We start from the raw sequence: 13,555 nt of genomic DNA on the forward strand, positions 1-13,555 counted from the left end.
AGGCTTGTCGGATGATAGCTTGAATGCCTTGGGGTTTGGTATGTTTGATGTGGAGTGTTATCTAGGTGATAGATTGGACTTGGATTAGGATGTTGATTATGTTCTTCGTTGAAGAATGATTCAAAGTAGTCTTTGCTCATGATGTCTCTTGGGAACTTGTAGTACTTCTTCGCTCTTCTTACTTCCTTGTCATAATATTCCATTAACTTCTCATAAGACATATTTGATGGGTAGTTTAGATTGTGGAGAGGGAAAGAAAGTGTTACCAACCAATCTTATCCCTATTCAAATAAACAAGTAAATATTTCCTTATGCTTGAATTGAAGCTTGGGTATTGTTTTATGATACCCAATTCGCTAAAATCGATGGCTCTGATACCAACCTGTCACACCCCCATTCTAGGCCTAGGAGTGTGAACCATAGTTGGTACCATATTTGTAATTAAATAAGAGTAGCGGTTAAAGCGGAAGTCGTTATAAAAACATAAGGATCGATATTATAAAATATTTACATTACAAAAAACGAGACAAAAGTCTCGTTTAGTATTCACTTGTTTATAAGTTTACAAAATCAACATATTTTAATATTTACACAAAATTATCCGAGCCATCGGATACTTGAGCTTTCTTCGTCCTCAAGCTCTATTCCTGATTACCTGCAAAATGTTATAAAATACGTCAGCAACGAATGCTGATGAATATGCTGACGCTAAAATATTTTCTTTACTTAATTACGCCTCGAGACTACGTAAATCTCGGCCCATCTTGGCTTAGGAATAATCAAGTTTAAAACAAACATCATTATAAACTCAAGTCTCTGCACTAGGTCACCTCAGCAAAACACCGCAGCGTTTCGACATAACTTAGGTACCATAAATATACACATGGTCAGTCTCACTCGGACATAACTTAGGTCCGGCCCATCGTGGCTGGAGGTCGTGACCAAGCGTGGTGCGATGTGCCCACCGCGTTCCACATATGTAAGGATCCAGACAAACGTATACCATAGCCTGAGGGCTGGCTTATACTCTAATTTATAATGTTTTTAGAGACACGTAGCCTCATGTAAAGTTTTACACATAACACCTTTGTTTGTTTGAAAACAAGTTTGTAGAAGTGGGGCTTATTCACTTTTTGATAGGGATCGGTTTCCAACACCGTCCGTAAGTTCTTCTCTTGCTATCTCGCACCTATAGTACGAGTATAACCTTTGTTAGTCGGATACACGATCCGGCTTTAAGACCTCTAGTCTTATTTATCTCGATGAACCTTTAGTTCATTATTTCATTTTACTTTAAAACCTTTAGTTGAAAAGTAATATTTATAAACCTTTAATTTATTTATAAAACCCGACGTTTCTTCTTCTTTAAGAAACGTATTCTTTATTATTTAAGTATACTCATTATACTTAAATAATTTATTTCATAACAAAGAATAATTATATATATATATATATATATATATATATTTTATCTTTCTTTTCTTTATTTTCTTGTTATATATTTCTTTGTTTATAGAGAATAACTTCGACTTGGGGTATTAAGCCGTTGTAATATTTTAATATTTATTTTGGTCGGGCATTATGCCTACCTTGCTCGGCTTAGAAATACCCTTGACCCTTTGGCAGCACTTCGACTCTATCTCTTCTTATCAACACACGTTTATCGAGACACCAACACTCTTCGGCACGCACTTCGAGACACTCGTCGGGATGTCGGAGCAGCACTTCCTCCTTACTTGGAACGTCGTCGGTAGGTGGTACATATATCGAGGTAATGGGCACGGAAAACGAGGTAACTGGGCACGTTTAACGGGGTGGATCGTGGGCACGAACTTCGAGGTTTAGAGAGAGAGTAGTGAGAGAGTATGTATGTGATTTTGAGGTGTGAGAGGATCAATGTCGTGACCCCCCTATTTATAGCCAAAATTTGATCCCTTCGCGGTACGCGATGGGACTTGGCTTTAGCCTGTCGCGTACCGCGACTAGGCTTGGCCAGTCACCACTAGACACGTGGCAGGCGCCGAGCCACGTGGCGACACATGGCGGACGTGTTGCCACGTGGCGGCAGGCGTTGCCACCGTGTGCCACGTGGCACACGTGTCAAAACCTGTCAGACAACCCATCGCGGTACGCGATGGTTGTCTTTCTTGACCTGTCGCGTAGCGCGATGGGTCAAGAAATCAGATTTTTCATTTTAGTCTCTGAAGTTTGAAAATTGACAGAATTAGTCCCTTGACTTTATAAATTAACATTTTTTACCTGAAATTTACGTGATGTTACACCCCATATATCGGCAGGGAGGCTAACATCGCCCAACAAATTCAAGTTCGTCCCCCACTAAGTTGGGCCTTACATTTGACAAGATTTTAATATATATGCTTTTTATTTTACTATAAATATGAATTTTAAACAAGTTCTAGAAAATATGATGACTTCTTGAACATGGTTTGGTTAGTAGAACCTGTGGGCTTGACTCCAAATATTGACCATCAAGTAGCCTAGTTAAAATGTTATAGTTATTTTCATGTTTAATAATAGACTAATTGCAACGAAATATATTTGAACTATCATATATTAAAGTTGTGTGTACATTTCTTTAATGAGTAAAATTAAGTCAAATCGATATTAACTCAGAACTCGAGTTCATAGTTGAATCACTTTATCAAATTTTATTGTTTTCATTTGCAACGACGGACCTAAGAAATTTTCTCACAGGGGTCGAAGGGGGTCGAAGGGGGTCATTGTCAAATTTTCATAAGGGATTTTAATATTTATATACTTTTAACTTTTTTTTTACATAGTGCGACCGACCCCAACACCACAAATGTACGGCCACAAGTGTAGGGCCTCCCCTGTTCATTTCTTTCTCTTTACATGTCTCATATATCAACTTAACAATAATCTCAAATCATACAAGCAAGTTGAATCATTACCTCTATATTCATATTGACATCCTTATAACAAAGTCGGTCATGGAATCATTGGGTCCACAAGAAGAAAAAAGAAGGAGATAACACGACACTATAAAGACCATGTGTAGTGGAGCGTTTTGGCCTCCAAAATGCCCCCTACACGCCTCGGGTTTGAGCAATGTTTTGGGTTGCACCGTTGTGTAGACAAGGGTGGTTTGTGAGAGAGAATGAAGAAAATGGTAATAATTACATGAGAGTTTTGAGGTTTTTTATTACTACATCATTTTTTTGCAACTCTCCATTTTTAACTAAGACGTCACGTGTCACACAAAACCCAATATAAAGTGTTACCGCTATACATGAGCTAATATTAATAATATTAAATTACGTGATCGATTTGAGAGCTGTTAAGGGTGTGCATAATAAAAAATATAATAAATAGAATCTGGCGGCTTTTACGGTCTAACAAATGAAATCATTGATTAGCTCATATATACTGTCCTATGTAGTATCTTCTGGTGGCATATTTGCCATACCTCGTATTCGGTTTCTCACCTATAAAACCCAATGCAAACCTCTCCACTTAGCCATCGTGTTCTCTTTGTTGACATCCATTGCGCACTTTTTTTAATTATCTTCCACAAACACCATGGGTACGCTAATGTTCATCAAATCATTTCAGATATGATCTAACATATATTCTTCATTTTACCAATAAAATTGTTTTTTTGCTTTGTTTTTTTTATTTGGTGTTTAGGCAAGATCAAGATCGGAATCAACGGTACTAAATGTGATACGGTTTATTTTCCATTGTTGTTTTTGGAGTGATTTGGTGTGGTTTAATTTGAGTTAGCATGTAGGGTTTGGAAGAATCGGTCGATTAGTGGCTCGAGTGGTTTTGCAGAGAGATGATGTTGAACTTGTTGCCATTAATGATCCCTTTATCTCCGTGGAATACATGGTTTGTAACTTTGTGTTGCTTAGCGTTTGTTTTTATTTATGTTTCGATATAATTATTTAAAACATCGGAGTTGTATCAAATATAACGTTCTATAGTTGTCATGACAATTTATATTTTGTATAGTTCCGTTTTTTATAAAATTTATATGAAATGTAGATACGCAACACCGTATTCGTTCTTTTATAAGACATTATAATTTAATAATTTTAAAGGAAAACAAAAGTATAAATTAACAAATGTCACGATATACTCGACACTTATTGAAATGCAGCCTTGGTACCTCAACTTCTAAACTTGTACCCGCGTCTTATAGCTTAACGTGTGAATTACTGAGTTTGAAAGTAACTTAGACACAAATTATTTGTGCAGACATATATGTTTAAGTATGATAGTGTTCATGGTGCTTGGAAGCACCATGAGCTCAAAGCTAAGAACGAGAAAACCCTTCTTTTCGGTGAGAAACCCGTGACGGTTTTCGGTTTCAGGTGCACCCACCCTTCAGTTGTCCTTTACTTTTAGTACAGTTCACATGCAAGGTATTAACTTGTTGAATAATATTTGTTTTAAAGGAACCCAGAAGATATCCCATGGGGTGAAACTGGAGCCTAGTACGTTGTTGAATCCAACGGAGTTTTTACTAACAAGGACAAAGCCGCTGCTCATCTGAAGGTATCGATCGATCTAATGTCACTCGTTCTCAATCGTTTTCTTATACGCGATTAATTTTATTTTACCCTTAATTTGTATAGGGTGGTGCTAAGAAGGTGGTCATTTCGGGCCCTAGTAAGGATGCTCCCATGTTTGTTATGGGTGTGAACGAGAAGAAATACACTTCAGACCTTCACGTCGTTTCAAACGCTAGTTGTACCACCAATTGCCTTGCCCCTCTCGCCAAGGTAGATTAATTAACCTTGTTTCACAAGGGCAATGCCGCAATTGCCAATGACGACCGCTTGAGAAACCGGCTGTCATTGTCAATGGAGTCTCTTAGAGATCTCCCATTAGCCGTTTCATATCGAAATACTAATGGAGATCTCTTCAAGAGAACTCATTGACAGCGTCGACCTCCCTCTTGTGAAACATGGTCAAGATTTTACTTCTTTCGATACATGCAATATATTGGGACCCTATACAAAAATAAATCAATAATGACTAACAATCAACTTAAAGATACACAATAACAAAAATACACTCCATCCGTCCCTCTTATAGTGTCATTGTTGAAAAACACAAATTTCAATATAGATTATATAGATTGAATAATTACTTTTTTTTTACTTACCAATGACAATAATGCCCTTGGAAATTAGATCCATTAGTATTGTTTATTAATGCTATGTGTGTGTGTTTAAGGGTAAATTTGAAAATTGGCTAATAAATTTTGAAAGTGGACATTTGTAATGGAACAAATAAATATGAACACTTTTAATAGGACGGAGGGAGTAATAATAAGTATAATAGATAATGAACTCGGCTAACAGTTGAACCATGTGTATGCAGGTTATAAACAACAGGTTCGGTATCGTTGAGGGTCTTATGACCACTCTACACTCCATCACTGGTACGTTTTTAACCTACAAGGATCCGTTCATTTCGTCACCATGGCCAATACTTGTAGTCATTTTCTGATAGTTTAACCATTGTTGATGATTTATGATTCAGCAACACAGAAGACCATTGACGGACCATCAATCAAGGACTGGAGATTCGGAAGAGCTGCTTCATTCAATATCATTCCTACGACAACCGGTGCAAAAGTTTCAAATTATGTTAATTTTTGGCAGATTATTATATTTTTATGAAGCAGTCTGTTGGAAAAGTGCTCCCCGAATTGAACGGGAAGTTGACTGGAATGGCGTTTCGTGTCCCAACCATCGATTCCTCGGTGGTTGATATGACAGTGAGGCTGGAAAAGGCTGCTACTTATGATGAAATCAAAGCTGCTATCAAGTAAGCATATATATATATATACATATGCTATATATTATGGAAAATATTAAGATTTTGTTTTATCTATGATTGTGATGGTTACGGCTGAGTTTCAGGGAGGAATCGGAAGGGAAATTGAAGGGGATCTTGGGTTACATTGACGAGGACCTTGTTTCCACAGACTTTATTGGAGATAGCAGGTAAAGGAATTATCTAGGACGCTATACGCACACCATTGACATACTATCATACACTCATACACCTCTGACAAAAAATACGGGTTGTAGAACTTTTTCACCAATTCATAAGAGTTGTATCACCCTATACGGCTCCTATGACATGGCGAAAATGTTCATACAATCATGCATAAGGTGATATATAAGCTCAATACTTTACTAGAAAATGGTTGATGTGAGAGTGGTTTGCTGTGTCAAAAGTTATACGGACCATATGATATAAATTTGCTTTATAGGATCCGTATAATGTGACAAGTTTGTGGTTGCAAAAGTCGTATAGGTCTCATGCAACCCAAATATCGTGAAATGCATGTTGTGTGCACTTTTGGGATGGTGTTGATATTGTCTCCATAATAATCTACAGGCTTGGAATTTTCATTTTAAACTAGGGATTTAACCGTTGTAAATACTTTAGTTATATAGAAAACCAATCACAACAATATACGTGACAACATTTGCGCTAAGTTACGAAAAATCCCGCACGTCTAATATTGATAGATTTTTTTTTAAAGAAAAGATTTTTAAAGGTTAAGATGATAATTTTTTTAAAAAAAATAACGACTATTTTGGTAATACATGTAGTGTACTTAGTTTTCTTGTATTAATTTTTTTGCTCAAGATTGTTTTTACTATTTGGTCCACAGGTCTAGCATATTCGATGCCAAGGCCGGGATTGCATTGAATAAGAATTTTGTGAAGCTTGTTGCGTGGTATGATAACGAGTGGGGTTACAGTTGTCGTGTCGTCGATTTGATTGCTCACATGGCATCTGTGAAGTAAACTTTGTGAGGATGTCTTCTTATCCAGCTTCCATCAAGAACTAGCTAGATTTTGAGTTGGCTATGTAATAAAGTGTTGAATAAGGTGTCTTGATCCTATATGTGTTTAGGGTTATTCACATGGAAATAAACGGGTTGCTAGTGTTTGCTTTAAACTCCAAAGGTATATGCTTGTAAACAATGAAAACTCGTTCGGTATCGTGTAATGTATATTATTGATTAACGGATTATAAGATAAAGTTAATTACAAAAGAAAACCTAATTCATATACAATTTGAATAATTATAAAGTAATCTTATCTTATATCCTAATATGCTATATTCTAATTTCGTGATTAACGACTCGTGACCATGTCGGGTTTACTATAATGAGATTTCAGAGGGTGGGGTCACCTTTGCATTTTGCGATAGGCGAACGTGAGTGGCCCTTTGCCAGTGAATGTATCGGGTGGCCGGGCTTTATTGATAGTTATTAAAAAAGGACCGGAAAATAAAATACACACTTTATAATTTCATAAAAAGATTCAATTACGATATAGTCGTCAAGTAAGAGGGTAACAAGTTGCGTTGTAATCCCCCTTTTGAATGGAAAATTGGATCATACTGAAAACAAAGTTACAGTTTTTTAACGTCAATATGTTAATGTGCATGACTCGCTACACTCTTTTTTAGAAACTTAAAAATATTTTGGACAAGAAATTCACATATATCGAAAACAAAAAAAAATGAATTAATTCTTAACACAATTCGTCTTTACACTTTATATTTAGGGCTTTCTAGAGACATTAAACACCCCTTATACATCTCGTATAAAGCTATACCCCGCTCGTATAAACTTAAACGAGGCCGTATACGAGACGTGTAAAGGATGCCCCTAATAGGATACTTATATTTTGGTAACTTAGGCTGAGGGGTGCGGAGCGCGAGAAGGGGCGCGAAAGCCCTTCCGCTCGCGCCCCGGGGCGCGAGCACCACACCACCGAGGCGCGAGAGGGGCGCGAGAGGGGCGCGAGCACGCAGACCAAGACAGGCGCAAGGGGGATCACGGCTGAAAAAGGGCGTAAAGTGGCTTGGGAATTCGTGCATAGCCGTTGGGGCTTTAATAAATAGAGCCGTTGACTCTTTAAGGTTATTAAAAAAAAAAAATTTTCTCTCTATATAAACCAATATCAACCCAATATCACATACCACACCCAAAATCACATAAAATACTAACCACAACCTCAACGATCTTGTTGAATCCCTCAATAAATTCAACAAAACCATGGAGGTGGTCTCTAATGACAAAAAGGAAAAAAAAGAATGAGAGATTTGGACTTCCTTACAAGAGACTTCAGTAACCTAAATCCGGTCGACCAAATGCTGATGGAAAAACAAAAGGAACGTATCCGGAAGAGGTTGATCGAAGAAGACCAAGCCGAAGAATAAGAATAATGTTTTTTTTAGTACTTTAATTTTTTTTTTTAGATATTAATGTGTTTTTTTAATTAATGTGTGTTTTTTTAAATAATTTATGAGTTTTTTTAATAATACGTTTTTTTTAATACATTTATAAAAAAATAAAAAAAAACCGCTCGCGCCCCCTCTCGCGCCCTCCACACCATGTCCCGGGGCGCGAGCACCACAACCAACACCCATCTTATCAAGTTTCTCTCTCTGCCACACGTCACAATATTATTGGCTGGCGCCCTCACTCGCGCCCCCTCTCGCGCCCCCCACACCCCTCAGCCTTACTACGTTACTCTTTTATCCCCTTCCAGAAACATCCTGCGGCTGTTTCAGTATACGAAATCCAATCCAATGCACACAGACCACCACACATTATCGGTCAATAAATGAAATCATGGATTACCTCATGTTGTCCCCATGCTCTTCTGATATTGACTCTTTTCACCCACCGGTTTTCCCGGTAACCGGTTCCCACTCTATTAAACCCATCACAAACCACTCCACTCCCCCATTATTATTATTCTTCTCTCTTCGTCAACATCCATTCCATTTCCACCATCTTCTACAACCGTCATGGGTACGCTAATTTCACTTAATTATTTCATATTATTTGTTTTACTTTGGAATGAGTTTTGATTGCGTTTTTTATGTTGTGTAGGCAAGATCAAGATCGGAATCAACGGTACTAGATGTTATAATACGCTTTATTCTCCATTGTTGTTATGCTGTAGTGATTTGGTGTGGTTTAATTTGAGTTAAACGTGTAGGGTTTGGAAGAATTGGCCGATTGGTGGCTCGAGTAGCTTTGCAGAGAGATGATGTTGAGCTTGTTGCTGTTAATGATCCCTTTATCTCCGTCGAGTACATGGTAAAATTTTAACTTATGATTACTTATAATTTGCTTCATTAGACTGTGGGTAGGTTAAATTATGGTGTTACTGAGTTTGAATGTAATTTTGATTGTAATATTAATTTGTGCAGACGTATATGTTTAAGTATGACAGTGTTCATGGTGCCTGGCACCATGAGCTTAAGGTTAAGGACGACAAAACCCTTCTTTTCGGTGAGAAACCCGTGACGGTTTTCGGTTCCAGGTGCATATAATATTTTATGTGTTCTTTATATTATATTAGTTTTGTTAGGTAATTATTGATAATTTTGTTTTGAAATCATTTAAGGAACCCGGAAGAGATCCCATGGGCCCAAACCGGAGCCGAGTACGTTGTGGAGTCGACTGGTGTTTTTACTGACAAGGATAAAGCTGCGGCTCATTTGAAGGTATCCGATATCATTTTTAATCGAGCAATTTGATCTAGTGTTTATTATGCAAATTTATAATGAAATGTAACAATATTTTGTAATTGTTTAGGGTGGTGCTAAGAAGGTTATTATCTCGGCTCCGAGTAAGGATGCCCCGATGTTTGTTGTGGGTGTGAATGAGAAGGAATACAAATCGGACCTTCACATCGTTTCAAACGCCAGCTGTACCACCAACTGCCTCGCCCCGCTCGCCAAGGTTTGTGTTCGTTAACATAATTTATTTACAAGTTTTTTACTTAAAATTTGTTTGAAAGCCGTTTGAAGTTAAATCAAACCGTGTATGTGCAGGTTATTAATGACAGGTTCGGTATTGTTGAAGGTCTTATGACCACTGTCCACTCCATCACTGGTATTCTTTCAATGTCTTAGTTGGTTTCTTTGTTTAAAAGCCATTTAAATTTAATTTAAAAGGCAGTAAGGCACCTAACTCGCTTAATCACACATAGTTGGTTTATATTTAAGCTTTGGCATTAATAATTTGAAAAAAAGAAGAAGTCAAATAAGTGTTGTGGGTCAGCCTAACTTCTTTTGAGTTGTGCCCCATACCCATACCAATTTTGACTTATTACCCAACCTGTGGAACTCGCTGATTCGGCACCAATACTTGTGCGTTGGTCAAGTTGATCGGTTTGGGCTCAAACGTAACCAAAGTTTTTGAAAACCGTTTGTTTCGTTTTGTCGGTTACGGTTTTTTTCAATTTTACCATTCCCGCTTGAGAACTTTGGGCCGATAGAAAAATCAGCCCAGAGTAATGAATCCGAGTCTAAATCTTATTGTTAACAAATGTTAATTTATTATTAAAGTTTATACATATGGGCTAAAAATATGTGGGGTACGCTATATATTAAATTCTTCTAAATTACTTAACATTCAAAATTAAAAATGAAATTTATAAATTTGATTCGGTTCAGTTCTAATTACATATAAACCCGAAATGCTGAAACCGAACAAAAATTCATTTTTTTAAACATTAAACCAAACCGTCAACTTTTGTTTGGATTCGGCTATTTCAGTTGCAGATCCGCTTTTCGGTTTTATTCACATCTCTTCTTGTGTATACTGTAGTTCTTTTTTCTGTTTTTGACAATATATGGTTTATTGAATTATGGTTCAGCTACACAAAAGACGGTTGATGGACCATCAGCCAAGGACTGGAGAGGTGGACGAGCTGCTTCATTCAACATCATTCCCAGCAGTACTGGTGCTGCTAAGGTACTCAGGATTTCTAGTTTAAAATTCTTATAAGTTAATAACTAATTATAATGTTTTGTGCAATATGTAACAGGCTGTAGGAAAAGTGCTCCCTCAATTGAACGGGAAGCTAACCGGAATGTCATTCCGTGTCCCAACTGTTGACGTCTCGGTTGTTGATCTGACTGTGAGGCTGGAAAAGGCTGCCACCTATGATGAAATCAAAGCTGCAATCAAGTAATAATATTATCCTGTATCTTATGCAAAAATTTATTTAATTTGTTTTTTTTAACGAGCCGGGTTGGTTTGCAGGGAGGAATCTGAAGGAAAATTGAAGGGCATCTTGGGCTACACTGATGAGGATCTGGTCTCCACTGACTTTGTGGGAGACAGCAGGTAATAGAATAATGTTTCATGTTTGTTTCGATCTTTTTGCGATATTCCTTTAACAATTGGCTACTTGTTGCCAAGTGGTCCACGTATAATAAATGTACGCATAAAGAATGAAATTAAAGTGGTGGAGTTGTGATGTTATGTTACAGGTCTAGCATATTCGACGCGAAGGCTGGGATCGCATTGAATAATAATTTTGTGAAGCTGGTTGCATGGTACGATAACGAGTGGGGTTACAGTTCTCGTGTCGTTGATTTGATCGTTCACATGGCATCTGTGAAGTAGTGTTCTTATCCATCCAGGTTGTGTTGTGTGGGTTCCATTACAAAGTAGATTTTGAGTAATAAAGTGTTGGTTGGGTAAGATGAATAAGGTGTTTTGGTCCTACATGTCTATTCATTGATGGGTATGGATCAATTAAAATGTAGGTAGATACTTTTTTTTTGTGGTGTTATGTTGTTTTTGGAGTGGGTGAACTCCTGTTTTATGAAATTTTATGGTGCATTTTAAGACATCTGGCTTTTGATGATGGTTTGGTTTAAAAACCCATACCTTTTTTTGTTTTTTGTTTTTTGTTTCTATCAATTTATTAGCTTAGCGATAACCCAAAGTTGGTACCTTGCAACTTCTTAAGATATACATGGTTCCGCTCGGCCATGAAAATTTTATGCTGAACGGTTTTCAGAAAAACTCACCGAACAGGCCGATTGGTTGGGTTGGCTAAACTAGTTTCGTTTTAAGCTTTGACGGTTTGTTTTTATTGTGTTAATACCATTTTTTTTTTCAAAAGCATGATATGGTACTAACTAGTAGGTCATATGTAGTGGGCTACGGATTGGGGCGAGAAAGGGGCGACAGGGGCTACAACACCGCCCCCGTGGGCGATTTGGGCGGGGGCGGATTGTTCTTATCGCCTGGAGATGTATATGTATGTATATGTGCTGTGTGTGTATTGTATGTATGTATATATATTTATATTATTATTATTATATATGTTTGTGTGTGGTATATTGGTATATATATGTATATATATATTAGCCTACAACACCATTACACCCCAAAAACAAATTCTCATCCCTTACTGACTGGACGTCACGTGTCACAATTCGCTTCAATTTGTAGCTCTTTCACTACGCATAGCCTTAAGACACTTTCCAATAGATCGTGTTTCTGGATACCAGATGGCATTTGGCTTCACAAAATATCTCAATTCTTTCTCTTGTCTCCTCACTCATATTTACAAATGCATTTTTGGTACATTATTTACCAAGAATCTTATCTAGTTTTTTTTTCCTTTCTACTTGTAATATCAATCATCTATGTTAGTGAGTAATCTTCTTGGTAAAGGAGAGTATTATATAATTACCAAGAAGTTCTTTCCCAAGGAAGAACAGTTATAAATAAATATATCAGTTTATATTATCCATCATGTTCGTCTTTAAGAATTTTGCAAAACCTGGAGCCCTGGAGCCATAAGAGTACCATTAAGGCATGAGGTCGTAGGGAACAAATTGGTCGGGTTGGTCACTTAAAAAATTCAACTTAAGAGATTTACTTAGCTGGATAAGAAGAAAATGTATGGTTTATTTTATGATTGTTAAATTACTTCAAAAGTATTTATTATAATCTCTCCCTAAGCACTTCTACAAATATTTGATTTCTCAAACAAAGACTCGATTAGTCTCTATCGAAACTAAATGATTTATAAACAAAAACTTAGTCAAAACAAGACAATAAATAAAGACTTTATGTCTAATAAAAACGATCCCACAAATCCATATGTTCGTTTTTTAAAAAAAAAAATTGGGAAAGTAAGATCAAAAATTAATTAAGTTTTAAAAAAATTGCAAGGAGATGCCTGGGTTCAAATACCGACATGATTGGGTGCGAGACGTTCTTTGGGACATCTTAAGGCGAGCTGGGATATCAGCTAAAAAGGAAGACCCCGTAAACTTCCTTACTACGGAAGGGAGATCCACTCTACAACCGGCAGATATGCTCGTCTTTGGCTGGGCCGGGGGAAAACACGCTTGTGTTGACCTCACAGGGGGGTATCTCCTTTAGCTGGTTTGAGGGATAATGGGTTTGTAGCTGGGCAAGCAATGAAAATGGCTGAAACGAAGAAGGTGGAGAAACATGCTAAAGCCTGCGAAGAGGACCAACATGTTTTTGCCCCTCTGGCTTTTGATACCTTTGGCTCCTTGGCACCGGAAGCTATCCGTTTCCTAACCAGGGTCCAACGGGTTGTGCATAGCAATGTGTCAACTCCAAAGGGGCAGAGGTATGTCTTTAGTAGGTTATGGTTTGCAATTCAGAAAGGGGTGCCGGCGCAGCTTGTTGTCCGCCTACCTGCTATGTTGATGTAATATCTATGTTTCTATATAA

The 13,555-nt window shown here is 37.3% G+C and overlaps 1 protein-coding gene and 1 pseudogene across 2 annotated transcripts; both read left to right on the forward strand.

The window, feature by feature from the left end:
- The first annotated feature begins 3,641 nt into the window (after positions 1 to 3,641).
- LOC143547683 (glyceraldehyde-3-phosphate dehydrogenase, cytosolic-like) lies at positions 3,642 to 6,956 on the forward strand (annotated as a pseudogene). Its single transcript, XR_013137816.1, has 10 exons — positions 3,642 to 3,693; positions 3,773 to 3,873; positions 4,243 to 4,358; positions 4,443 to 4,542; positions 4,623 to 4,769; positions 5,374 to 5,434; positions 5,536 to 5,630; positions 5,678 to 5,823; positions 5,919 to 6,002; positions 6,683 to 6,956. The product of XR_013137816.1 is annotated as a glyceraldehyde-3-phosphate dehydrogenase, cytosolic-like (transcript).
- Positions 6,957 to 8,681: 1,725 nt separating this feature from the next.
- On the forward strand, positions 8,682 to 11,684 carry LOC143547690 (glyceraldehyde-3-phosphate dehydrogenase, cytosolic-like). The gene is made up of 11 exons (XM_077039051.1): positions 8,682 to 8,842; positions 8,924 to 8,947; positions 9,033 to 9,133; positions 9,247 to 9,359; positions 9,444 to 9,543; positions 9,635 to 9,781; positions 9,874 to 9,934; positions 10,701 to 10,798; positions 10,872 to 11,014; positions 11,090 to 11,173; positions 11,320 to 11,684. The coding sequence occupies exons 1-11, from the start codon at positions 8,839 to 8,841 to the stop codon at positions 11,453 to 11,455; spliced, it is 1,011 nt and encodes a 336-aa protein (XP_076895166.1). The 5' UTR covers positions 8,682 to 8,838; the 3' UTR covers positions 11,456 to 11,684.
- The last annotated feature ends 1,871 nt before the right edge of the window (positions 11,685 to 13,555 follow it).

The sequence above is a fragment of the Bidens hawaiensis genome, unplaced genomic scaffold (genome assembly GCF_021521415.1).
Source record: "Bidens hawaiensis isolate Kalapana, Puna unplaced genomic scaffold, B.hawaiensis_p1.1 tig00014775_1, whole genome shotgun sequence".
NCBI lineage: Eukaryota > Viridiplantae > Streptophyta > Magnoliopsida > Asterales > Asteraceae > Bidens > Bidens hawaiensis.